The sequence below is a fragment of the Brienomyrus brachyistius genome, chromosome 4, assembly GCF_023856365.1.
Source record: "Brienomyrus brachyistius isolate T26 chromosome 4, BBRACH_0.4, whole genome shotgun sequence".
In the NCBI taxonomy this organism is placed as follows: domain Eukaryota; kingdom Metazoa; phylum Chordata; class Actinopteri; order Osteoglossiformes; family Mormyridae; genus Brienomyrus; species Brienomyrus brachyistius.
In genome coordinates this window covers 19032805-19060590 of record NC_064536.1, presented here as the reverse complement: position 1 = coordinate 19060590, position 27786 = coordinate 19032805, and the positions used below count along the sequence as shown (strand labels likewise).

The 27786-nt window shown below is 40.8% G+C and overlaps 4 protein-coding genes across 4 annotated transcripts in view; 3 read left to right on the top strand and 1 right to left on the bottom strand.

The window, feature by feature from the left end:
- The window catches only part of LOC125739612 (E3 ubiquitin/ISG15 ligase TRIM25-like), a 110651-nt gene extending 107366 nt beyond the window's left edge, over positions 1-3285 (top strand). Inside the window, exon 20 of the mRNA XM_049009903.1 lies at positions 2408-3285. Within this exon, the coding sequence (XP_048865860.1) occupies positions 2408-2943 (536 nt within the window). The 3' untranslated portion in view covers positions 2944-3285. The remainder of the gene's footprint in view (positions 1-2407) is intronic.
- LOC125739602 (NACHT, LRR and PYD domains-containing protein 12-like) overlaps positions 1-27786 on the bottom strand; it is a 926911-nt gene that overhangs the window by 832157 nt on the left and 66968 nt on the right. The window contains exons 4-11 of the mRNA XM_049009876.1: positions 24346-24459; positions 20901-20949; positions 20024-20252; positions 18148-19867; positions 17023-17196; positions 16710-16883; positions 16397-16570; positions 16084-16257 (exon numbers count right to left, since the gene is read on the bottom strand). Coding sequence (XP_048865833.1) covers positions 16084-16257; positions 16397-16570; positions 16710-16883; positions 17023-17196; positions 18148-19867; positions 20024-20252; positions 20901-20949; positions 24346-24459 — 2808 coding nt within the window. The remainder of the gene's footprint in view (positions 1-16083; positions 16258-16396; positions 16571-16709; positions 16884-17022; positions 17197-18147; positions 19868-20023; positions 20253-20900; positions 20950-24345; positions 24460-27786) is intronic.
- The window catches only part of LOC125739650 (E3 ubiquitin/ISG15 ligase TRIM25-like), a 122108-nt gene that overhangs the window by 66291 nt on the left and 28031 nt on the right, over positions 1-27786 (top strand). The window lies entirely within an intron of this gene.
- On the top strand, positions 8114-8623 carry LOC125739652 (E3 ubiquitin/ISG15 ligase TRIM25-like). Its single transcript, XM_049009977.1, has one exon. It carries the CDS (start codon positions 8114-8116, stop codon positions 8606-8608), a length of 495 nt encoding a protein of 164 aa, XP_048865934.1. The 3' UTR covers positions 8609-8623.

Here is a 27786-nt window from a genome sequence, read left to right as displayed (position 1 = left end):
GTCAGGAGCCTTTGAATCCAATTGCAAAGCAAGGCAAGTTTATTCATGGTGCTTTTCCACTGCACCAGGTATGGTATATTTGGTACTTCCCCTTTTCCACTGACTTCCGGTCGAGTACCAGTACCAGAAGTTCCATTACCCAATATACCATTTCAGCAGGAGTACTTTTTTGGTACTTCGGAACTTTGGGGTGTATGACGTGTGTATGATGTGTAACTTACACTGATTTGCAGTTTGTTATAATGCTTGATATTGCGCATCCCTCTACTCTACTGCTGTTGTCTCCACAGTCAGTGAAGTCCATCCCCCACAAGTAAATTCCTTTTACTCACATCCCTGTTTCTCTCTGTCGTTTTGGGTGTTTTTCCACTGCACCAGGTATGGTACTTTTGGTACTTTCCCTTTTCCATTGACTTCCAGTCGAGTACCAGTATCCAAAGTTCCAGTACCCAAAGTATACCATTACAGCTGCGGTGCATTTTTGGTACTTCAAAACTTTTGAGTTAGACTTGCAAATGCGTTCATTGTCATATTAAAAGGCATTTTAAAAAGCCTAAAAGCCAAGCAAGCAACAAAAAGTTAACTAAAAAGAAGTTAGATGCAGTGTATAACTAAACTCCTGTTGGTTAAATCTATTGAACAGCTGTAGGAAACAGTAAAATTTTAAGCCCTGATTATTCTGAGCTGACAGTGTTAGCAGACCTCAGGTCTTCGGGAAGTTTGTTCCACAGATGGGGAGCATAGAGATTAAAATCTGCTTCGCCCTGCTTGGTTTTGATTCTGGCATCACTGAGTAAACCTTTCCCAGAAAACAGGAGGAGAGTATCAAAGACAACGAACTCACCAATTTACATTAACACCACAACCATATCTGCCCTACGAGACACACAGACACGGGCAGCTTCTGAATGCTAGGCCCCTCCCATCAGGAAGAGGCCAGTCAGGATTGGTTAGATCTTCCACTGGAACACTGAGCACCAATGATGGGTTGCCTTAAATTTCAAATGGATAGGGCTTAACAGCCAGGAGCAGCAATCCTGTTCTTGACAGTTCTGGTAAAAGGAGAAGAAAAAATAAATCTGATATCTACACTCTCTTATGCACGTAACACTATAATCACGTGGTGACACCATAATGTAGAGTTGTGTGTCATTTGCTTAATTGTGATGCGATTTTGATAACACTTTACTGAAGTCCATGTTTTTAATAATTCATAGTGCATTATAATGCATTCATAAAGCATTGTAAACATGGCTGTAAATATTTATGAAATGGCATAACATGAACATGATAAAGCTCTCATCTATAATCTATTATAGATACCTGCATAATGCAATACAAAGCATCCTTTATGTTTAGCCAACTATTATAATGCATTACGAAGGTGTCTGTGGTGCATTATGGATGACTGCTGCATCAAGCATTCATTATGGATAATACACATGGCTATAATTCATTCCTTTTCAAAAATATTCATACCCATGTTTACAATGCTTTATGAATGCATTATTATTTGTTATGAATTAATTTTCAATTACTATTTATATGCCCTTACGTAAAATGAGATTTTATAGTGTTCCATAATCTGAGGAAATGGAAGCATGTAGATGTTGAATGGAGAGGCTCAAGAGTGGACCCTTGAGGAACTCCACACGTAATTTTCGTTCACTTGGATTCATAATTATCCTTTTAACACAAAGTAGTCCCTGTCTCATCAATAGAATTCAAACCAATCATTTATCTATATCGTATCATGGTGCCATAAAGACCCACCCCTTTTTCTACTCCGTCTGGCAGTATTTTATAGTCCAGCGCAGCACTGAGATCCAATAATACCAAAACTGAGATTTTTGGTTCATCACTTCTCAGATGTCACTTAAAACATTAACAAGTGGACACTCATTAATGTGGTGTGGTTGAAATCCAGAGTGAAAAGCTTCTAAGGTCATTGTTTTGCACCATGAAAGAATGATATTGCAAAAGGAAAATTCCCGAATAGATGGACTTGTTCTGAGCTGAAAAGTGAGCCTCAATAAGCAGAAGTAACTGGAGTCTCCAGATAACCAACCTTTCCTTGAACTGTCTGATCTCTCCTTCAACTGTCTGATCTTTCCTTCAACTGTCTGATCTTTCCTTCAACTGTCTGATCTTTCCTTCAACTGTCTGATCTTTCCTTCAACTGTCTGATGACTGGCCCATTTTTGGCTATAAGATTGCATTTGTTGTTCGAGGAAGAGAGCACGAGATGCATGATTGCTGAGTGTCTGTTCCCTTTGAGCTCATCGAATAATAAAGATTGTTAAACGCTTAAACATCCCACTTCATGGTGGTGCTTCATGAGATGCTGGGCTTCGTCATGGGATTAATCGGGATTAATGGGATTAATCGCTCTTCCTCTTGCTTACAGACTCCTGCCAGCTGACATTGGACCCCAACACAGCACACAGATGCCTGTCTCTGTCAGAGGGGAACAGGAAGGTGACATGGGGGGCAGAGCAGCCATATCCTGATCATCCAGAGAGATTTGACTGGTGGGACCAAATTCTGTGCAAAAAGAGTTTTACTAGTCACGCTTACTGGGAGGCTGAGTGGAGTGGAGGTGGAGCTGAAATAGGAGTGACTTATAAAGGAATCGGGAGGAAAGGATGGAGTGATGACTGTCGGCTTGGAATGAATGACAAGTCATGGATGCTGAGCTGCTCTCCTTGCCGTTACTCTGTCTGGCACAATAATAAAGAGACTGACATACCCATAAAGCCCTCAGACTCCCGCAGAGTAGGAGTGTATCTAGACTGGATGGCTGATACTCTGTCCTTCTACAGAGTCTCCTCTGAAGGACTGACCCTCCTGTACAGCTTCACCGCCTCATTCACTGATCCCCTCTGCCCAGCGTTTTGGGTTTATTATACAAAATCCTCCGTGTCGCTGTGCATGCTGGGATAGCTCACTGTGTGCTGGAGGAATCATTTTTACCTTATCAGAGTGTCTCATGTTGCTACTTTTCCACGGCAAAAGCTAAAATCTATGCTTTTTAACCAGTATAACCTTTTTTACTCTGTAAGTTTAATGCATGTTAGGCAAAAAAAAATAACTGGGTTCAGCAAGCTGAACAGACATGTAAAATGACTGTTTTTCTCTCTAATTAAAATGTCATGAAACGTGATCCTCATGGGGAGTGGCGGCTTTTCCCCTCCCCTGTATAAGTACATTTTATATATTTCTGTTTACATTTGTGCTCTGTCATATTTGCTACCTGTACACTGACAATAAAGGCTTCCTATTCTATCCCATTAATGTCCTGGTTCAGCGTAACAGCGTAACTGAGTAACAGACTTAATCCACGCTCTCTGGTGACTGAGCGCAGCAGCCTGATATCGCAGCGGCGACACTTTTGCTTATAGAGAGCAGATTCCTAATCTGACATTTTGTTAAATGAAAAATCGACAAGATATTAACGTACCTCACCCCCAACACCCACCCTGAGGGAACTGAGTACACATAAATCACATAACACGATTAAATGACTTTATTATAGTATTTATTATAATTATAGTGTACGGTGTCTCTCTCACCCCTATTAAAATATGGGAAAGGAATCATTAAAAACCAAAGTCCTTACTACGTAAATTAATACCAATAAATAATTAAATAAGTAACAAATTTTTTCAATAGAAGACGATACATATTTTTACTTCTTACAGTAAGATAGGGATTAATTTGAGACGACAGAACCTCACGCCCGCCCCCTACTGCCAACCGGCGGTAACTGCGGGTTTCCCGTCGGTCGGAGCACGTGAGACGCTGCGGTCCCTCAGTTAACATCCCCATCACAACACGTCAGATACGTTTAACGGGTACATTCATTATTTAATGTGCAATAAATCATTAACCTGTTAATATATTTCTAAAATGAAAATACTACAACTAAAACGAAAATGTTAAAATATTTTTACAGAAGTGGATTAGGGCCATGTGGAATAAAATTCAGAGAATTCTGAGAAAACATTCAGAATTGTGAGAACAAAGTCTGAATCCTGAGATCACAGTCAGAGGCTGGCTGCAGACCTCAGGCCACATGCAAGATACGGAGCAGAGCACACAGATGTCCGTCCTTGTTCAGGGTATAAGTGGAAATGTGAGTGTTGGTGGAAAGTGACAGAACTGGCGGCATTCATGTCTATTCCTGGAGTTTCAGAAGCAGCCATTGCACATTTGGAAGAGCAAAAAGTAAGTGAAAAAGTCAATCTTGGTTGTATTATTGTGCCAAAATGTTTAACATTAGCAATAAAATTTGAAGTAAGCTTCAATGTTTTGTGTCTAAGTGAGCATGTAACATGTAAATCAGGTCTGTGATGACTTTAAACATGATGTTAACCTGTTCAGGTGATACTAGCTAACTGTAATGACCCACTGTGTGCCATTGTTCAGTGTTTCATGTCAGTAGCTACGCTTACAAGGTAGGTTGTTGTGAATCGCAATACAGTCATTCCTCAGAATGAAATCTTAGCATGATCACTGAATAAAGTAACCTGGTCGATACGTGTGTATGCAAGGGTAAGAGCTTTGTTGTCTCCGGATGCACGTCAGGACAGTAGACACTCCGCAAGTCTGTCTTCTGACCCACAGCTCTCCAACACAGCTCTGCTTTGCAGCTGCCATATTTCCCATAAAACAGTGTTATGTGTGAGATCCACTGCAACAGCCAAAGCTCAGGCAGGCTTAAGCTGCTAATGTGTGTAGATATTGTGGTCTCACTGCCAAGACAGTTTGCTTCCGATATTACAACATATCCAAATGTATGGCTTATTAAAATCACATTTATAATAATACGACTTATCAAAATATCTAATGATGATGCTGGTCTTTCTATAATTATCACAGATGTTTGAACAGATGCCATGTTCCTCTGGGAGACATCTGGGACTGTGGTTTCAGTCTTTGCTCCATGTGTGTCTTCTCCCTATGTCGTTGTGGGGCTTCCTTCTGGTCCAAAAATAGTAATTTGGAGTTACCAGCTCAGCCATATGTGTGAGTGTGACTGTGTCAGTGTGCCTGTGAGTGTCAGTGTGCCTGTGAGTGTCAGTATGCTTGTGAGTATCAGCGTACCTGTGAGTGTCAGTGTGACTGTGCCTGTGAGTGTCATTGTGCCTGTGAGTGTAAGTGTGACTGTGAGTGTCAGTGTGCCTGTGAGTGTCAGTGTACCTGTGAGTGTCAGTGTGCCTGAGAGTGTCAGTGTACCTGTGAGTGTCAGTGTGCTTGAGAGTGTCAGTGTACCTGTGAGTGTCAGTGTGCCTGAGAGTGTCAGTGTACCTGTGAGTGTCAGTGTGCTTGAGAGTATCAGTGTACCTGTGAGTGTCAGTGTGCCTGAGAGTGTCAGTGTGCCTGTGAGTATCAGTTTAACTGTGAGTGTCAGTGTGCCCTGCAATGGGTCGGCACCCCATCCTGGGCAGCTTCTACAAAAGGCTCCAGACTCACACAACCCTGAACAGAGTTTTTTGGTGACATAGGCAGAAAAGGGAAAGTGCCTTGTCGAGTCGTATGCTGTCTCACAGTTTATACTCCGACAGCGTTCCATAACACTGAGCATTGCCATAGCGGGCTTCCCAGTTATTTATGCCGTGTCCCTGTTTGCTACCCTTTACCTAAGCAGGCCTGGTCTCTGTGCCTTTAAAGCAGACATACTCACATGCACACAGATATATGTCATATATTTCACACCCAGAAACATACTTTTATGTTTACTGCTAATATTTAAAAGTACAGTTGTGCTATTTAAGCGTGATTACAAACATTGCTAAAAAATGCATTTCAATAAATGACAGAGGGAAGAAAATCCCTTGATCTCAAACATTAGTATTTAATTACAAATACACAACACTATACCCTGACACATAAACAGCAGTTTTTACAGCCTGTAGAAATTAAAAATACCTGCAGAATTGGCAAACTAATAAAAGATCTCATATAAACAGCATAAAACCAGTAGTTAAGATAATACCTGTGTAACACACCAGAGCTACTAAGCAGAATTAACCACATGAGACCTATATGGTGACCACGGTCATTCCGGGTCTAACGGTACCATTGGACTGAGCAGTTTAGAGCTTGTTCTATTGCAGATTGTAGGGGAAAATAATAGAAACAAGAATGAGAACTTGAGTGTGTGTGTGGTGGTGATAAGTAGGGAATGATGACAGAAGTGACTGGAAGTCCATGGGATCCATGGGAAAATATCAAACCCAATCCATAGATACACAGACACAGCAACACCGAAATACACACAGACATCAAAGCCACTCCATAGATACACAGACACAGCAACACCGAAATACACACAGACATCAAACCCACTCCATATATACATAGAAACAGCAACACCGAAATACACACAGACATCAAACCCACTCCATATATACATAGAAACAGCAACACCGAAATACACACAGACATCAAACCCACTCCATAGACACAGCAACACCAAAATACACACAGACATCAAACCCACTCCATAGACACACACAGATACCCAACAACAAAATACATATAAACATGAAACCCACATCATAAACACAAACAGACCAACCCCAGTATAGACCCAGCAGTTTGGAATTATCTAGATTTGTGCAAGAATGGCTCCTTGTAACCTGTGGCCTGAATCATGAAGTGAGATTTGTTGGTTTAGCTACATAACTTGTCAGATTAAAGTTACCTCAGTTTAAATGGGTTTTATTTTCATTCACTGTTTTCCATTTTTCAGGTCTCCACAAAGATCTGTGACTGCAATCAATAAAGTAAAAAGGTACACTTGCATAACCACTGTCAGTACAAACAACATGTAACAGTAGAACAATAGGTAATTAATTAGCTCCGCCTAGCTGAACTTGTGTCCAGTCGACACCATGACAGCTGTATGTCTGTAATGTGCTTTTTGCCTCAGTTGTCTCAGTTTCGTCTCCTTGGGCAAAAGGGTCTGCAAAATAAAATACGGTAAATGAAAATGTAAATATATGCTTGTGAGTAAGTCTGGTAACATTAAAAAAATCCTAAAAGTTTGCGTGGTTTTGGGAAGGTGTGACTCTGGGCTTGTTTCCTGCCCCCCCCCCCCCCCCCCACTCTCTGTGTAAAGTTTGCATGTTCCCCCAACATGAGTTTTCTCCCCAACCTTCATGGACTGTAAACATCTGGTCAACCGATTGGGATCTCTAAGCTGTCCTTAGTGTTTGATTGTGTGTGTGAGTTTGTGCTCTGCTATAAACTAGTATCCCATCCATCGTGTCCCCTGCCCTGTGCCACCTGGGACAGGCTCCAGGCTCCCCACCCCCCTGTACAGGATAAGCAGTTATTGAAATGTGTTGGATACTTTTTCACTATTTCATCTTTCTGTTCCTGGACCTGGCTGAAGCATTTTACTTTTGGTTTGGATTTGGTCTTTTAGTTTAGTAGTGATAATTAATCTAGAAAAAATACATAATTCCATTTTGGGAAGCTTCCTGCTTGTTTAGATGGCAAATTAATAACTAAAATTAATAAGTCCAAATCTGCTTACCTGACTCTCCTTCCTAAAACAATTACACTCTCCCCACACAGACGCAAACAAAAATGAGAAATATAACATTTAGAGTTTGTGCTTAATCTTCATGTGACCAATGTGAAAAACAAACCTGTTGACTGGCAGCACATATAAAGGCTCGTTCACAGGTTTGTACATCCCTGTGTAATACACCTGATACCATATAACAGCTAAACATTACACTGCCTTTGTGCTTTAAATCAGTGGCATCTCTGGAAAAATTCAAATCAAACATCAGCTTTTAAACAAACAAATTAATTCTCTGCATAATAGTTTTCTTGAAAAACTCTGCCTTGTACTTAATTTCTATCCTACAACATGAAATTGTCAGATTATAGCTTGTTTCATGAAAAAAACAGACAGTATAATAAAACTAATATAATTAAATAATTTAACTAAATACATGTTTGTTGTACGTATAATCTACCATTTTTTTCTCCAACTCCAATGTTTGCCTAGACTGCTCTACTCAGGAAGCTCTTCCCACTGCACAGACGACTGTGAGAGAAAATGGAAGTGAATTCCGTTAGTGTTTGTGGTAAAATGGCAGAAGCCAGTGTCGCACTGGATCAGAAGCAGTTCAGCTGTCCAATCTGTCTGGATCTACTGAAGGATCCAGTGGCTCTTCCGTGTGGGCACAATTACTGCATGAGCTGCATTAAGAACTGCTGGAATCAGGAGGAGCATGCTGGAGTTTACAGCTGCCCTAACTGCAGACAGACCTTCATACCCAGACCTGTTCTGGGCAGAAACACCATACTGGCTGAAGTGGTGGAGAAACTGAAGAAGACTGGACTACAAGCAGCTACTCCTGCTGCCCATTATGCTGGACCTGGAGATGTGGAGTGTGACGTCTGTACTGGGAGAAAACACAAAGCTGTCAAGTCCTGCCTGGTGTGTCTGGTCTCCTACTGTGAAACTCACCTCCAGCCTCACTATGAGTCTCCAGCTTTTAAGAAGCACAAGCTGACTGATGCCACTGGACCTGAACAGCCCTGTGCTGTTTTTATACCTCCTGTCATCTCTATTGTACAATGAGGCTCTCTGGAGTCTCAAAAGGGGCCAATTGTAATTTACCATCCTCTGCTCCCTGTGTTACCAACAGAGCGCAGCACAGTCAGCTGTCGAGGACAGTGAGAGGATCTTCACTGAGATGATCCGCTCCATTGAGAGAAAACGCTCTGAGGTGATACAGCTGATCAGAGATCAGGAGAAGGCTGTAGTGAGCCAGACTGAAGCAGGATATTGATGAACTGAAGAGGAGACACTCTGAGCTGGAGCAGCTTTCACACACAGAGGATCACATCCATTTCCTCCAGGTAACAAAACAGCTACTTTGGCAATAAGAAAACCAGAGCATTCAAATGGATGCATGTTCTCATTTGTATTTCAGCTAGTCTGTCATTGGTCAGATGTTAATGGTCCTGCTAATTAGATTACAATGCAAATTTGTTTTGATGAAGCTGTTTAACCAGAATTTCTTTCTGTAGAGGTGCCAGAGTCTTTCTGTTACCCCTGAAGCTGGATTTGGACCCAGAATCTCTGTCAATCACCATTGGTATTTTGGGAATGTGAGGAAGGTGGTTTCTGAACTGAAGGATCAACTGGAGAATGTTTGCAAAAAGAAAACAGCAGAGATCCATCATACAGGTTAGTAAATAAATACATTTTACAGTCTGTTCATGTTAATATAGACCATGCAGAGAGATTATGCAGTACAGTCAACCTCACGTTTGTGTGATCAAGTCCGTTTCTGTTTTCAATATAACTAAGTCTTTGTGAAAACCAGTGAAAGAGGCATTCTACTGGCTACAAAACCAAGATGACAGGAATCATGTTTATTCTATATTATGGAACCAAAAGATTTGCATCACATGGAATTTACAATGATTAGAAGGTTGTTCAACTGTTATTGTCCCTCGTAATGATAAATTCCTTCTGCTGGTGTCTCCACAGTGAGTGACGTCCATCTCCCACACAAGTAAATTCCTTTTACTCACATCCCTGTTTCTCTCTGTCTCCTTCCAGTTACCAAAGACACCGTCCTAGCAGTATTAGTGTCCAGGACCAGATCAGAATTCTTACACTGTGAGTCTGTTCACACACTCGCTTCTCTCTCCCTGTATGAGGTGGAGTGTGTTTTATTGTGTTTTATTGTTTTTTGTTTTCTTCTGCTGGTCCTTGGTCCTTATTAATTAGTAAACTGTTTTTAGTAGTAAATTAGTAACTGTTTTTAGGAAGGCGACTCAGGTAAGCAGGTTTGGAGTCATTAATTTGGCATCCAAACAGGATATTTGCCAAAATATAGTTATAGAATTTTTTTCTAGAATCATTAATTACCACTATTAAGCTAAAAGATCTAATATAAGTAAAATGCTTCAGCCAGGTCCGGGAACAGAAAGATGAAATAGTGAAAAAGGATCCAACACATTTCAATAACTGCTTATCCTGTACAGGGGGGTGGGGAGCCTGGAGCCTGTCCCAGGTGGCACAGGGCGGGGGACACAATGGATAGGATACTAGTTTATAGCAGAGCACAAACTCACACATACAGACTCACACTAAGGACAGCTTAGAGATCCCAATCGGCTGACCACATGTTTACATGCTCTGAAGGTTGGGGAGAAAACTTACGTTAGGAGAAGAACCCCACACCATAACCCCCCCTCCACCAAACTTTACACTTGGTACAATGCAGTCAGGTAAGCACCGTTCTCCTGGCAACCGCCAAACCCAGACTCATCCATTGGATTGCCAGACAGAGAAGCGTGATTGGTCACTCCAGAGAACACGCCTCCACTGCTGTAGAGTCCAGTGGTGGCGTGCTTTACACCACTGTATCTGATGGTTTGCATTGCACCTGGTTATGCAAGGCTTGGATGCAGCTGTACGGCCATGGAAACCCATTCCTTGAGCTAATCTGAAGGTTACATGAAGTTTGGAGGTCTGTAGCTAATGACTCTGCAGACAGTTGGCTTCTGCACACTGTGTGTCTCAGCATGCGTTGTCCCCACTCTGTGATTTTATGTGACCTACCACTTCACGGCTGAGTTACTGTTGTCCCAATTGCTTCCACTTTGTTATAATACCATTAACAGTTGACCGTGTAATATTTAGTAGAGAGGAAATTTCACCAGTAGACTTATTGCACTGGTGGCATCCTATCACGGTACCACAGTTGAATTCACCAAGCTCCTGAGAGTGACTCATTCTTTCGCAAATGTTTGTAGAAGCAGTCTGCATGCCTAGGTGCTTGATTTTATACAACTCTAGCTATGGAAGCAATTGGAACACCTGAATTCAATGATTTGGAGGGGTGTCCCAATACTTTTGGCAATATAGTGTATGTGGATGTTATGCAACAGTGGAATCGGATTGCTTTAAATCTAGTTTATGTAACCTGGTATTTTATGGATTGTATTTTTTTAAATATGATGTAAATGAGCTTAAATGATTTAATTAAAGTTAAACAAACCATAAACAAAATGTTAACAATAATGACCATACAGAATGATCATACTGTTGGTTAGTATTAGACATTCATATTTTTATAACAGATAATTCAACATGAAATAAGAATGAGCTAAAAAGTTTATTTCATCAGCAGTGGTGTTTTCATATTTATTACATTGTTACAATGTTTCTGCATACATTTCACAACAATTGTGAATTTGACTGTGAGGTTTTCCCTCTGTGATGTTTTTAAAATGTGTGGTTTGGTGTTTTTTAATAAGAGCTAATAACCATAACATAACTAAAGAGAGTGGCCTAAAAATTACCTGAGCACATTCACCCCTTCCGAGATTTACCCCCCCCCCCCACTCTCATATTCACAATTCAATATTAATATCAAAATGAATCAAGCCTATATTGTGATGCCCGGCTCGTACGCTCCTCATGTGTGCCACGCCCCCTGATTACCCACGTGTGTTTCCCTGATCGTCGCCAGCTGTATGTAGTTATTTTGATCAGTCCTATTTGAGTCCTTGTCTTGCCAGAGTTGATTGTCCATCATTGATGTTAGTCCCTGTCACCATGTTCCCTCATCGTGTTCATAATAAATCCTCAGTTTTCCACGTCTTCTGTCTGCCCGCGTCGTCCTTCCCTACCACCAGCCTGCCTACCTGCCCTTCTTCTCCCGCAGATCACAACATATATTACATAAATTATTGGATGCCATTTAAATTACTTATTTATTTACATATGTACATATGCATTTGTTTGAGAATGACTAGAAATGTCTGCATGGTGAGTGAAAAGTTTGGAAACAAACAAATTATTATTTAGATGCTCAGTGTATCAGTGATGTAACTGATATAATTTTGCAAGAGGCCAATAGCTGGTCACCAGAGGAAGAAGAGGGACGTCAGAGTAAGAAACCACCTTTCTATTGTGTTCAGGGGTATATCTGTATTACTGCAGTGCCACTGTGAGTGTTTTGTGGGACACATTGCATCTAATAATCTTATTCCTAAATTGTGTGGATTTTAAAAGAAGAAAGTTTGACCAAAATATAAAGTAAATCATTTGGTCTTTTGGAATCACATGTAGTGCAGCATAGATGATCAGGCATGTAGTGAAATCAAAATGCTGTCCACGTTGGTTTTAATAAAAAATTGAAACGCTGCAGTCAGAATATCAACTTAACTGTCCATTCTCGTTGTTGCTAAATATGCATGTTTTTTTAGACTTCACCAAGAGTTAAGATTTTTATTTTAGACTATTTTTATCAAGTTAATGTTTTATTGTGCATAAATAATGACTGTACCTGTTAACCATATCTGACGTGTTGTGATGCGGACGTTAACTGAGGGACCGCAGCGTCTCACGTGCTGCGACCGACGGGAAACCCGCAGTTACCTCAGGGCGGCAGTAGGGGGCGGACGTGAGGTTCAGCTGTCAGAAGTTAAACCGTATTTTTTTGGGAGAAAGAATGTGTTTCGCTTTATTTTTAATTACTTGTGTAATTATTTACTTAGTTGTAAAGACTTAGTTCGGCTTTTAATGACTATTTTCCGGTGTTTAATGGGGTCAGAGAGACGCCGTTTGATAATTAGCTTGTCGATTGTCAGGTATAGCAGTTCACAGGTTGTTAGGAAATTTTTATTATTGTTTGTATTTTGATCATTTAATCTAACGTGTATTACTGATGTGATTTATGACTTTTGCTTTTAACTCTACGGATATTATTTGCTTTCGCTGTTATGTCTCCCGTCTCCTTTACATGGTTATTATATATGCTGATTTAATCTAATCGTGTTAGTGAAATTACAGTAAAGTGTATGTTTAATTATATCCTCTGTTTCACGTTACTCAGTTACCTCACGCTTTGAGCAGAGCGGAACCAGGACATTAATAGGATAGAAGAGCAAGCCTTTATTGTCAGTGTACAGGCAGAAAATACAATATACAGACAGAAATATATAAAATGTACATATAAGGGGAGGGGAAAAGCTAACCCCCCCCCTCCCCCCAATTATCAGGCTTATATTTCATTACATTTTATTTTATTCTGAATCAGAAATCACGCTATTGGTAGAACTGCATTTACTATGAATTTGGTCTAGCATTAACAGACAACATAGAACAAAAGTCAGAGAAAAACAGTCATTTTGCATGAGTTTGGCAAACTGAACAATCATTCATTTATTTCTGTCTAACATACGTCACACGTCAGACGGAGTAAAAAGGGTTATACTGGTTATAAAGCAGAGATTTTACCTTTTTGCCGTGGAGAAGCAGCGACATGTGACACTCTGATAAGGTAAAAATGATTCCTCCAGCACACAGTGAGCTATCCCAGCATGCATAGCGACACAGAGGAGATTGGATAAACCCAAAACCCTGGATAGAGGGGTTCAGTGAATGAGGAGGTGAAGCTGTACAGGAGGGTCAGTCCATCAGAGGAGACTCTGTAGAAGGACAGAGTACCAGCCGCCTGGTCCAGATACACTCCTACTCTGCGGGAGTCTGAGGGCTTTATGGGTATGTCAGTCTCTTTATTATTGTGCCGGACAGAGTAACTGTCAGGAGAGCAGAACAGCATCCATGACTTGTCATTGAATCCAAGCACACAGTCATCACTCGCTCCTTTCCTCCCGATTCCTTTATAAGTCACTCCTATCCAGGCTCCATTTCCACTCCACTCAGCCTCCCAGTAACAGCGACCAGTCAGACTCTCTCTGCACAGAACTTGTTCCCAGCTGTCAAATCTCTCTGGATGATCAGGATATGGCTGCTTTGCCCCCCGTGTCACCTTCCTGTTCCCCTCTGACAGAGACAGGTATCTGTTTGCTGTGTTGGGGTCCAGCGTCAGCTGGCAGGAGTCTGTAGGCAAGAGGAAGAGCGATTAATCCCATGACGAAGCCCAACATCTCCATCATTATCACTGTCACACCTCATACACTCACTAACACAGAACTCGCTCCAATACACACATTTTATTCTCAATATACTCATGTAGCCGCCGAGTCTGCGGCGCTCCGGCTGCCCCCTGCGCTGTGGGACACGCCGAGCTGAGACTCGCTGGGGACCCAACTGCACTTTAGCCTGCGCTCTATTATTCTGTACGATACATAAAATATAAAAACGAAGCAGGAATTCAAGTATGTGAAATACCTCAGGAAATGTCGGACGCCGCGCGACCCCGGCGGGAAGACGCGCCAAAATGCTGCGCGTGCTAAATTAATAGCCTTAATTACAGGTAAATAAAATTATAAACAGCATTAATAAAACATGTTAAACATTAAATTGTACCACAAAGAGTATCACTAGACGTTAATTTGTTTTTACGTCAAAATAAGAACTTCCTTCAAACCGCTTCGGACACATATCCCCCTCCAGCAGCGTGCAGCGCCGACTAGTGATGTGTCGGTCGCGAACGAGCCGCTGAAAAGATCCGGATCCGGAGAGAGAGACATTTTTATAAAGTAAAACGCCTCCGCAGCTCAGCGCTCCATGCTGCTCTGACTGTGATTGAAGTTTGTGTTAATGGCGCGTGAGCCGCGCGACCGATCACGTGATGAGTCAGACCGGGGGGGCGGTGCGCGTGCTGATGGTGTACAGGTACAGAGCACGAGGGAGGAAGAGGAGGAGAGAAAGAGGGAGTGCGGTGCGTGAATAATAGGCAAGATGAGTGATAGTCGGACACGCGAAGCGGCATTTGGATGCATTTTAATAGCTATGATAACTCAAAGGCAGATGCACAGTTTGCAAGATGAAGCTGTCATTTCGAGCAGGATCCACAAACAACCTTCACAGACACTTAGAAACTGCGCATCTAACAGTTCAGATGAAGGAAAAAGACAGGCTAGCGTGCCTGCTACTGCCAGAAGCCGGATCAGCCCGTCTAAGCTGAGGCAATTAGCCTTTCTGCGCCAAAGGAAATGTTAAAATGTTACACTGTTAGAAAGGTGATATATAGTTGTTATAATGGACAGAACCTAAAACTGTTGGATGCTGGTGTTTTGCACGTTGTAATTAATTTATTATTTTTAAATTATGATTTGTTATTTATGTTATTTTACTGTTATGAATAGATGAAAGACAAAAACAGATTTTCCACTTACATAATGTTCAATACACATGTAGTAGTGTTTGAGGATTTTACATTTAATATTTTTTACACCAAACATAATATAAAATTATAGTATTGAGGAAATCATGAGGTTTACTACAGATATCAATCATGCATCAAAACAGGGCTGAATCTGGCTGAGGCAGAAGTAATAAAATGAAGAGTCATTTGGGAGCCGGAAGAGCCGACTCACTAAAAAGAGCTGAAATTCTCATCACTAGCGCAGACTGAGGAGACGTTCGGTATCACAGCCAGTTTGGGGAGATTACGGGTGCTGTCTTAGGGCAATACTAACAAATCTCAAAACAGTACTACTACAGAAGTTCCCAGACTCCCATTGTTATTTAAGAAAGTCGTCATCTTTAAACCCAAAAAAATAAAAAATAAAAAAAGCAGACACACATCACAATAATTGTGTGAATGTTTTCATAAAGTAGTATTGACAGTGTTAAGAATAAAAACATGCAAACAAACTTACATTTATGGATCCCTGGTCTGGTCCTGCACTCTCCACTGTGATCCACACTACAGCAGAAGCAGAATAACATAGTACTGCTGTATCCATTTATTTAATTGTTGCATTTTCTCCACATACACAAGTCTATAGCAGGACAGACACACATTCTGTACTCACTTCAGTTTCTCCAGTTTACAGCTGGGATCCTCCAGTAGAGCAGAGAGCAGCTTCACTCCTGCGTCTCCTGGGTGATTGTAGTTCAGGTCCAGCTCTCTCAGGTGTGAGGGGTTCGACCTCAGAGCTGAAGCCAGGGAAGAACATCCTTCTTCTGTGACTCTACAGAATGACAGCCTGCAGAAAGACAGACAATATCTCTCCAATAAATAAAAACTATGAGTATTACCTGTAAGTAAATGTGACAACTTCAATAAAGCTTTCAGCAATTACACATTACAGTGTGGAATACGCAGTAATATTGACCTCAGTATCTCAAGTGTACAGTGTGAATCCCCCAGTCCAGCAGACAGCAGCTTCACCCCTGAATCCTGCAGGTCATTGTCACTCAGGTCCAACTGTCTCAGGTGTGAGGGGTTTGACCTCAGAGCTGAAGCCAGGGAAGAACAGCCTCCTTCTGTGACTCTACAGCCTGACAGTCTGCAGAGACACAGACAATATCTCTCCAATAAATAAAAACACCTCATCCCTATGAGTATTATTTGTAAGAAAATGTGATGACTTCAATAAAGCTTTCAGCAATTACACATTACAGTGTGGAATACGCAGTAGTATTGACCTCAGTATCTCCAGTGTACAGTGTGAATCCCCCAGTCCAGCAGACAGCAGCTTCACCCCTGAATCCTGCAGGTCATTGTCACTCAGGTCCAACTGTCTCAGGTGTGAGGGGTTTGACCTCAGAGCTGAAGCCAGGGAAGAACAGCCTCCTTCTGTGACTCTACAGCCTGACAGTCTGCAGAGACACAGACAATATCTCTCCAATAAATAAAAACACCTCATCCCTATGAGTATTATTTGTAAGAAAATGTGATGACTTCAATAAAGCTTTCAGCAATTACACATTACAGTGTGGAATACGCAGTAGTATTGACCTCAGTATCTCCAGTGTACAGTGTGAATCCCCCAGTCCAGCAGAGAGCAGCTTCACCCCTGAATCCTGCAGGTCATTGTCACTCAGGTCCAACTGTCTCAGGTGTGAGGGGTTTGACCTCAGAGCTGAAGCCAGGGAAGAACAGCCTCCTTCTGTGACTCTACAGCCTGACAGTCTGCAGAGACACAGACAATATCTCTCCAATAAATAAAAACACCTCATCCCTATGAGTATTATTTGTAAGAAAATGTGATGACTTCAATAAAGCTTTCAGCAATTACACATTACAGTGTGGAATACGCAGTAGTATTGACCTCAGTATCTCCAGTGTACAGTGTGAATCCACCAGTCCAGCAGAGAGCAGCTTCACCCCTGAATCCTGCAAGTTATTGTCACTCAGGTCCAGCTCTCTCAGCTGAGAGGAGTTTGATCTGAGAGCTGAAGCCAAAACTTCACAGCATGTCTCTGTGAGTTTACAGTTGTCCAGCCTGGAAAAGGAAACGTGTTAAGATATAAATACATACATACATCACACACACAGGTATATCAAATAAAATATCAAAATAAACATTTTAAGAACAATAACACATGTAGCATATAGCTGAAATATCAGTTATTTTGTTCTTTTCTTGTCCTAGTCAGAAACACAAATAGTTTTTACTTGACACTCCCCAGCCGAGACAAACCTGCTGTTTAATGACCTTACAGGGTGAGTTACCCTGAGACTCTGTAATAGATGCATAAGTATTTTTATAAAGATCTGAGCAGCGCTGGGGCTCAGTGATCAGCACTACAGCCGACCCAGGGATTCTAGGGCTATGGGTTCAGTTCCTGCCTGTGATATGTGTAAGTGTACATGTTTATGTGGGATTTGAATGTCAAGAAGAGCTTAAATTATTTTAATTATATTTCATATGACTTTTCAATTGCTGACACCATGACTGAAATCCTTATTTTCTGTGTTGCTGTACCTGAGAACCTGTTAAATTTCCAAAACACTAATCAGACAATTATCAATCCTGTGAGATAGGGATGAAATAGTGATGCTTTATTCATCCCCCTGGTAAAATAGTGCTGTCGCCTCTCTGATCTTGCTCTCTCTGACACACACATACAGGTCAGAGTGCAGGGTTGGCCAGCATCCAGCCCCCTGAAGCTGGGGGCTAAGGGCCTTGCTCAAGGGCCCAAAACCAGCATCATTCTGCCGGCCAGGTATTTAAACCGGTGACCTTCTGACCACAGGCACAGAGTCCAAACCCACTGAACCACACACCACACTGAGAATGTTAAAAAATATACATATCCTGTAGTATCCAGAATGAAAAAGAATTTCTGGGTGTCTATATAAATACACTCTAATTGTTCTGATGAGATGAAAATGCAGTATCATGAATAACATCTGTACTTCTTTAGCAACAGACGTATCTAAGATTACTTACAGAGCTGTCCTAGATTTCTTGATCACAGGCAGCAGCCTCTGAAGACCTTCATCTGATCTGATGTATTTCTTCAGATCAAACACATCCAGCTCCTTATCTGACATCAGTAACACAAAGGCCAGAGCTGACCACTGTGCAGGTGAGAGGTCTGCTGCTGAAAGGCTTCCTGAACTCAGGGATCTTTGTACTTCCTCTATTAGAGAATTGTCACCCAGTTCATTCAGGCAGTGGAACAGGTTGATGGTCCTTTCTGCAGACAAATTCTCCTGAATTTTCTCCTTGATGTACTGGGCTGTTTCCTTAATGTTATGTGACCTGAGTCTTGTATCTCCCAGTAGTTTTTGTAACAGAATCTTACTGGAGTCTGTTGAGAGGCCAAGGAGGAAGCGGAGGTAGAGGTCCAAGTGTCCATTCTTGCTCTTTAATGCCTGATCCATTGCAGTCTTCAGCAGGTCAGCTGATGAGTTTGTCAGAAACACATATAAAGCAGCGAGATACTCCTGGATGCTCAGATGCACAAAGCAGTACACCCTCTCCTGGTACAACCCATACTCCTCTTTAAAGACTTCTGTGCACACTCCAGAGTAAACTGAAGCCTCTGTGACATCAACACCATTCTCTGTCAGATCTTGCTTATAAAATATGAGATTGCCTTTCTCAAGGCTGTCAAAAGCCAATTTACCAAGTTTCAAAAGGAATTCCTTGCTGTATTCCTTGAGCTTGGTTTCATAATTTTTCATATACTTGTCATTTTTTAAACTCACCTGAAAGATCAGGAAGTGTGTGTACATTTCAGTCAGGGTCCTTGGAATTTCTCCCCTCTCAGTCTCACTAAAAAGCCTTTCAAGGACAGTGGCTGAAATCCAGCAGAACACAGGTATGTGGCACATGATGAAGAGGCTCCTTGATGATTTCACATGTTTGATAATCCTGTTAGCCAGGCTCTGATCACTAAATCTCTTCCTGAAATACTCCTCCTTCTGGGCATCACTGAACCCTCGTATCTCTGTCACCTGGTGGACACACTCAGGAGGTATCTGATTGGTTGCTGCTGGCCGGGAGGTTATCCAGAGGAGAGCGGATGGAAGCAGATTCCCCTTAATGAGGTTAGTCAACAGCACATCCAGTGATGTTTTCTTTGTTACATCAAAGCAGCTCTCATTGTTCTGAAAATCTAGAGGAAGGCGACATTCATCCAGACCATCAAAGATCAACAAAACTTTGTACCTATACAGCACAGTGGATTCAAGCAATTTCAGTTCTGGGACAAAGTGGTGAAGCAGATCAATCAGACTGTATTCATCCTTAATCAAGTTCAGGTCCCGGAAAGGAAGAGCAAAGATGAAGTGAACATCCTGGTTTGCTTTTCCTTCTGCCCAGTCAAGAATAACTTTCTGCACAGAGACTGTTTTCCCGATACCTGCGACCCCTTTTGTGAGTACAGTTCTGATAGGTGTCACACGCCCGTATAAGGGTTTAAATATATCATTGCACCTGACTGTAATATCTTCTGTTGCCCTTTTCTTGGATGCTGTTTCAATCTGTCTCACTTCATGTTCATCACTGACTCCTCCAGCTTCCCCTTCAGTTATGTAGAGTTCTGTGTAAATCTCTTTGAGAAGTGTTGGCTGTCCTTCCTTAGCTTTCCCTTCAAATACACACTCAAATTTCTTCTTCAGATTATATTTGATTGTGCGCTGATACTGCGACAGAAGATGCCCTGAAACAAAATGAGAGCTTTTCAAAAAACATTTTTTACTCAGTTAAGCCAAATTAAATCAAGTTAAATAAATGAAATGAAATATAATACACATTTTTTCATAAATTCTTTTTCTGCAGTAAATCAAACACACACTGAATGAGGTACAGCTCTTACTCTTCTCCAGCATGTCAGCGAGATCATTTTGCTCCATGTTCCTCAGGATGTACAGTGTGATCTTCAGAGCTCCCTCTCTACCACAGGTCTTCTGCATCTGACCATCACTGTCCAGGTCATTGTCCTCCTCCAGCTGAGGCTCAGACCATTCTGGGTCATTCTGATCCAGGTACCTTTTGAATTTCATCAGCTCATCCTTCAGAAACATTTGAGCTTTTTTCTCCAGTAACTGAAATGAACAGTTACAGTTTAATTATCGTCACTCCAGGCACCATATCTTTTCATTTGTGAATTATGCTGCATTCCATTTCAACCCAATTCCAATTCGGAGTTCCTAGTATGAAATTTCAACTGGAACCCTGAAGTCAGAATTCCAACTCATGAAGTTAGGGAAACCTACACAACTTCGACTGCAGAATTCAAAATGGCTACTTTACATCAACAGAAGTTAAAGCTGTAGTTTTGCTGTGTTTTTTAGCAGTTATGTAATATTTGTTGCTCATTAAACTGGATGTACACACCGCTTTCTGTGGATGTGTTGCTATGGTGTTTTTATGTGTAAAATATCAAGTAATGTATTTTCAACTGGTACTGCTAACAATGGCTAAGAATTAACCTGGCTTGAACAGGAGCCCGTTTCAGAAAGCGGGATTTCTTGCTTAGCCGAATAACTAATAAAGAACAATAAAATAACTTAAGCTTAACTTGGGTGACGTCATTCCTAGTTCAGACTTCAGATTTCCGAGGTAAATGGAACACAGCATTAGTTGGAAATATCTTCTCTTTGACAGGATGAACTACTTATTGTACATCTGTAGAAGATATATGTCAATTTAGATCAAATATAAGAAAATGTACTTCAGTAATAAATGCAGACCTTGAAGATGGATGATAAGTCTCCTTTATTCACTCTATTCACTTGGTCCCTGTGAATAAAACACAAATATCCAATTATTATATTGTTATTTAAATAGATGTAACTGCCATCCACATTCTGAGCTTATTTCATTAGGGCGGCTTCCTGACATCAGCTTGCTTATGACAGTATAAGAGAAGCAGTGACACCCAGTGGCAGCACAGAGAGACAGCAGGTAGCAGCCAGGAGAGACGGTTTGGCATGTAGCTCCCAGTCACTCAATAACATTCACTGGTTACTTCTTGTAAACTGTTTAACATGATTTCAAACCGATTTCAACTTAATTACCATAACTATCCGGGAGTGGAATTTTTTTTTGGGGGGACAAACCTGGCTTTGCAAAAAAAAAAAAAATACATAGATCAAATGTTCACACCAAACCATTTATATAAATAATTTTTATTACAATAAAATGTATAATAATACACCAATATACAAATGTTGCATGATATCCCCCCCCCTCCCCAGCAGCACTCCTGTTTCCCTTTTGCCTCCCAAAGCAGCTCGCTTAACCCCAAAGAGATTTATTCTCTCCCTTGTTTCCAGGGTTAACACTAGACTGCCTGTAATACTCAGGGGCTTCCTGTCTCTCGCCGGGCTGCACCTCAGGTTCCCAGCAGGCCCAGGCTCTGGTGTGACCTCTGGCAGCTCCGTAGGATCTTGTCCAGTGTGAGAGAAAAGTTGACTAGAGGGATATTTTGTAATCAGCTTTGAAACTGTATCTTTGTGCAGCTAATGCAAAAGTACCTGAGTGTTATGCAGCTGACAGCCAAGAATGTCAGCTTAAGAGAATTAAGTGTTAACCTTAGTGTAGCAATATGTGCTTGAACTTTGTGCTCATTAGACTGAGCAGAAATGCAGGCTAGAGAACAGAAATGCGAGTTTAGAGCCTGTTTATCAGACAGAGCAGGAAAATCACAAAGGCTACAGTGAGTGGGGGCTGCTTGCAGGTGGCCTGACCCACAAGTTACAGGTTGTATAAAGTTCATATAAAATGCTGATTATAAAATATCCATCTAATCAATTTCTCTCTCACAAGTGTTGTCCCTGGTCCCAGGTTCATAGCTCCTTAGTTCTGTTTGTTAATAGTTAGTAAATTCTGTGTCCTGTTTCCAGTGTCTGTTCTGATTGGTTGATTGTTTTGAGTCCTCACACCTGCCTTTTGTTAGTCCCTATGATCTGTGTATTTTAGTTCCTGCCTCTGCTCAGTTCTCTCAGTTGGTCATTGAGTCACATGCTGTTGATCCTGTGCTTTGTTTCTGTGTGTACGGGATTCCTCTGTAGTTATTTTTCCCTTAGTTCAGCTCCTCGAGTTGCCCTGGGGGGTATTTTCTGTATGTCGCTTAAATCATCTGAGATCAGATGCCTCATCTTAGGCGACTTAATGCCGGTGAAACTATAAAAAATGTGTGTGTTTAATTTTATGCATATGAAATATAGGAAATCTTTAATATTTATAAAACATCCCTTTTGAAGCGAATAAGAAGGCAGATAAAACCTTGTGTGATTTTTAAATTCTTTATAGAACTGTAATTTATTGTGTATACATTACCTGCAATGGCATAAAATGCCTCTTTAACTGCCTGCAATTGACCTGAAGGAAACATTTCAGGCCCAAATAGACTTTGCAAATTGCCTGAAAAACTGTAGTCTTTGATATATTTTCTGCATCGCCTACAATATACAAAAATATCTCAAGGCAAAGCACACTGTCTGTGTGGCTGTGAGAGCCTGACTTCACCTAGTTGGACTCCTACTATAAGGAGCTAATAAATCTGTAAGATATAATATTCCGTCTCGGCTGAAGCTGTATCTTTCGAAAAGAATATCATCCGGCAACAATAAAGGATCTTGCTGATCGTGTAAAACACTCTCAATCTGAAATTCCCTTATTATTATTTGTGCACCGATTGCAGTTGGTCGCTCATCCATGAATTGCGAGGCCATGAATGAACGTATTTCTATGCACGGACACTTAAGTGTGTGAGCTAATCCTTGTTTACGTAGAACATACCTGGGGCCTGTACTCCGAAGCGGGATTACTAGCTTATCAGGGTAACTTGTCGGATTTAAGGTAGTCTGGGCAAAATGCAAGTGAATGAATATGAAGTCCATTTAAACTGTGGTACCTTAAATCCGACAAGTCAGTAACCCCGCTTCGTAGTACAGGCCACTGCTCCGAGCAGGTTTGAGGATTTGGATGTGCTGCTATGACAACACATCCAGCAAGGGTTTTGAAAAACCGACAGATCCAGGATCATGTCAAATCTTCAACAATTACATCCCGCTAAACGAGTAATCCATGTACAGAAAACACCCCCCTGCTCTTTACTAGTGTTCCCCTGTGTTTTGTTGTTACGGCCTTTTGACCCCTCGTGGTTCCCTTATTTTCTGGTCTGTATTGTGTTATAAATAAACCCCTGTCATGTTGGAGCTGCACTGTGGATCGTCATCCTTTCCTCACCTGCACCATCCCCCGATCCCAGGATAACTAGCTAATTATTAACAGGCTCCGTTCCATTAAACATGTTCAAACTGAAGCCTCAGTCTGATCAGAGCTAAAGAGCCCATGAGAATCTATTTATTATCAAAGCAGAAACATCCGTCCCAGAAGAAGACAATCTATTGTCCAGTCACGCTTAATCAATATAGAGCAGTAGCTCTTTTCCAGCTACATGCTGAGGATTGACATTTAAAACGTACTTTTCAATCTACCTTCTAATTCCTGCTCACAAGAAGTCAGTCTTTACAGTGATCCTCAGACTTTAACCTCAGACGTGATTTATACAGAAGACGGACAAAACTTCTGTTTAAATTTTCAAAGACAATGGGATTTCGTGTACGTCTGCCTGATATTCTCGATTGATGATGGATACATGTATGGAAATTGAATTTCAGCACCACAGTAAAGTTAGCTTTAAAGTATATGCAGTTTTCCGGCTGTAATATCTTTCAATGTGTTTTTATATGTATATGTTTCTATGTTTGTGTGCTGACAAACATTGACACTTGTCTTGCTTAAAGTCACTGGTGGTGAATTAGTATGAATAAATGAGTATAAAAACTCATAATATGAAAGTTACATGGTGTGCATTGTCCCCCAAAGTTTAATGCTTAAATACACTTAACTGGACATGTCTGCATCGTTTACGTTTATACTTATTAGTCAATAAATAGGCCAAAATTCCATCTTTTGTATTTCAAACAAACACAGCACAGTTATTAATGTTTTGTTTGATCTCGCAAATACTTATCTTTTTTTCCTCCCATGTCCCTCCCGGGCTCCATACAAAAGTTTTTAAAAAAAATGGAAGTTGAAATTATTTTTTCTTGTAGCTTGTATGTGCCTGTATGTCATTTAACTGAGAGTCTGGGTGTTTTAAACAATGTTTAAATGTATATTTACCTTTGATCTGTAGGAAAACGTCCCTCTCTGAAGAAGATTGGTTGCTCCATTGACCTGTCACTCTTCATGGAAACCCAGCTGGGTGCAGGTGAGCCTGCTCTCTCCATCAGGACACTGTGGACAGTGAGAGGAAAGATCCTCATTATATAAATATAATTCATATGTGGACAGTGTCACATTAAACCTACAGCTGTAACCTTCTGCTCTGACTTAATGTACTTTGTTATGCTGTGAAGGTCTTGATGCAAACATACTTGTTTACATTTAGCTTTAATGTGAAATAAAGTGTCTCACCTAAAATGAAGATCCCATTATGAAAGGTTTAGTATCATTGTTACAATCTCCATTACTAGGCTTGTCTGTTGTTGCTTGATATAAATTTAGCCTTAAATGGGATCCCCACAGTAAATTTCACCAAGTTACCAATAACCAATACCAGACCGACTACTGTACTGAATACAAGTAACATGTTCTGATATGTTCTGAAGGGGGGGTTGTGCGGAGACCGAAAATATAAACTTTATTTTAGTATATTAAGAAAATCACCTCGCGCCATACAGGTGTGAAAAATAGGAGAATCAGCGCTAGGTGGCAGCAGAGGACCGCGTCCAAGGGAGTACAATTAAATGTAAATTCTGGAAGGAAATAAAATTTCATAAACGTAATAAATGATAAACATAAATCATTTACCCCACGGACCGGGATAATTTAAGTCTCTAGGAAATTAATTGAGTCAAGACAAATAGAGTAATCTTTCGAAAATGCAGGAACGTTTATTTTTTTATGACCGTGTGTAAAGCAGTACAAACGCACAGGTTCTGTCTTACCTCTCAGTTCTCTTTGTTTTACACTCCACAGGGGGGGTCATTTCAGAAGCAGCTCCCCCCATTTTTGTGCCGATCTAGACCAGATGACTGATGCTGGGGCCTCTATGAACACGAAGGGTAAATAGTAACATACATGCATAATATCTAGTAGCTATTTCTTAATGTAATAGGTGTGGTCGCTATATATAGTTGTGTATATATGTGTGTTTTTATATAAGATAAGCTACATAATACACTCCCAAATATAGCTTTTTTTTTTAAGACGTATCTGTTGACTAAAATCTTACCTCGAAATACAGACTCTTATCCGCGTTTCTTGACAAAATGGAGAGTCCAGCATTAAAATACTTTCACTTTCATTTACAAACAGTAAATGCGGCGTATCAAACGCGGAAGCGGTCTAAGCAGAAATGGACACGGACTCAGTGACACGGCGTAGGATTTTTGGGGATATTATCCATGTCACTTAATAACAAGTAACAATGAAAGAAAGAGGACAAGCTCCCACAGCCACCTGATTCTGTTTATAATAGTATTAATAACTATATACATTTATGCGTCAGTTAACATCTTTCCACAAAACGTCCGATTGCATATCTATGCACAAGGTCCCATTAGCTTAAACTACAGGTGAAAAATCCTGATCAGAGCAAAACACCACAGACAGAAGAAGCTGTAGTGTCCTAAGAGTACCTAGTGTATACAAAGGGACTGCAGTGCCAGCTGTATAATGGTACAGTGTATAGTCTAACTTATAATACCCATAATGCACCACGAGTACGTAGCGTAAACAAAGGGACTGTAGTGCCAGCAGTTTAATGGTACAGTGTATAGTCTATGTAACTTACAATACCCACAATGCACCACGAGTACCTAGCGTAAACAAAGGGACTGCAGTGCCAGCAGTATAATGGTATAGTGTATAGTCTAACTTATAATACCCATAATGCACCACGAATACCTAGTGTAAACAAAGCGAGTGCAGTGCCAGCTGTATAATGGTACAGTGTATGGTCTATCTAACTTATAATACCCATAATGCACCACGAGTACCTAGCGTAAACAAAGCGAGTGCAGTGCCAGCTGTATAATGGTACAGTGTATGGTCTATCTAACTTTTAATACCCATAATGCACCACGAGTAGCTAGCGTAAACAAAGCAAGTGCAGTGCCAGCTGTATAATAGTAGTGTATGGTCTATCTAACTTATAATACCCATAATGCACCATGAGTACGTAGCATAAACAAAGTGAATGGTACAGTATATTGTCTAACTTACAGTGTTCAGCAAGTTACTTCAAAACTGTAATACGTTATTTATTACTTGTTACTGTCATTTCAAAGTAATTTGTTACATTACAATATTACTGTATTTAAAATGTAAGGCACTACACTACTATTGCATTACTTTCAAGTTACTCTCACCAAAATAACTGGAAACATGGATTTGGAAATCTAAATGTAGCTCATGACGCTCAATTAGCTAATTTCACAGGCAGTGGAAGGTGATGTGGTATCTAACTTCACTAGGCCTGTGGTTGAAAACAATAGATTATAACAGCCACAGTGATGGTTCTTCACGCAATACAAGGAACAATCATTGCAAGAACAGACAAAAGGTAAAAGTTTGTCAAATTGTGACAGAAATACTGTAACTTTAGTCCTATTCATATTAACGTTAATTGAACTGTATTGTATTTTAATGTCTAAAGATATGACAAGATACAAGCCTTTTAAATCAGAGCTAGACAATGCCCATTAGCTATAATAGGCTCTCCAGTCACATTTCGAAAAACGAAATTAGAAATAACAAAGTCAAAGTGCTTTTAATGATAATGAAGTACTTAGGCCTATTGGCCCTCAAAGGAAATACCGCTCAATCACCTTATTCTGACTTACAACCAGAAAAAAAACTCAGCTATACAGGACAAAAATTTTAACAGACTGTCAATAACAAATATACAAACAAAGGCAGCATACTGTCAAACAAGGCCATTAAAATTGACTTATATAGTGTGTGTGTGTTTAAGGACGGTGGGCAGCTAACCTATTTCACCACCTACTTGACTGAAATATCTGTTAAAGGGCATCAGGCGAAGGTGCTGAAAGCGTCCATCACTAAGAGGGTTATGGGGTGAGCACAAGACTGCCAAGACTAAAGAGTCTTTCTACTGGTGCGCTGGATGGTGTTGGTGCATTGTAACCTCCTCCTCCTCTTCGGACTCAACATGCTGATACTCCTGAAATGCCTTCACAAAGTTGCCACCGTTATCAGTCACACATGCCATGACTTTGTCATGAGTAAGGCCATATTCTGAGAAAATGTCCTCAATCTCTGTAGCAATTTTGTCATAAGTATGGCGATCCCTGAATCGTCTACAGGCTATTGCTGCCTTCATCCGTTTCAAACTTTTATTGTCGATCCAGTGCACTGTGACCCCAAGGTAGCTTCTGTTCTTTACACTCCAAAGATCAGCGGTGGTGGACACGAGGTTCTGTACTTCAGTGGTCTTTTTGAGTTCCCTTGTCATGACTGTGTATTACTTATCCGAGTCCTTTTAAAGGGTTTTTCTGCTTGGAAGTACATGCTGAAAATATACAGTAAGAAAATGCC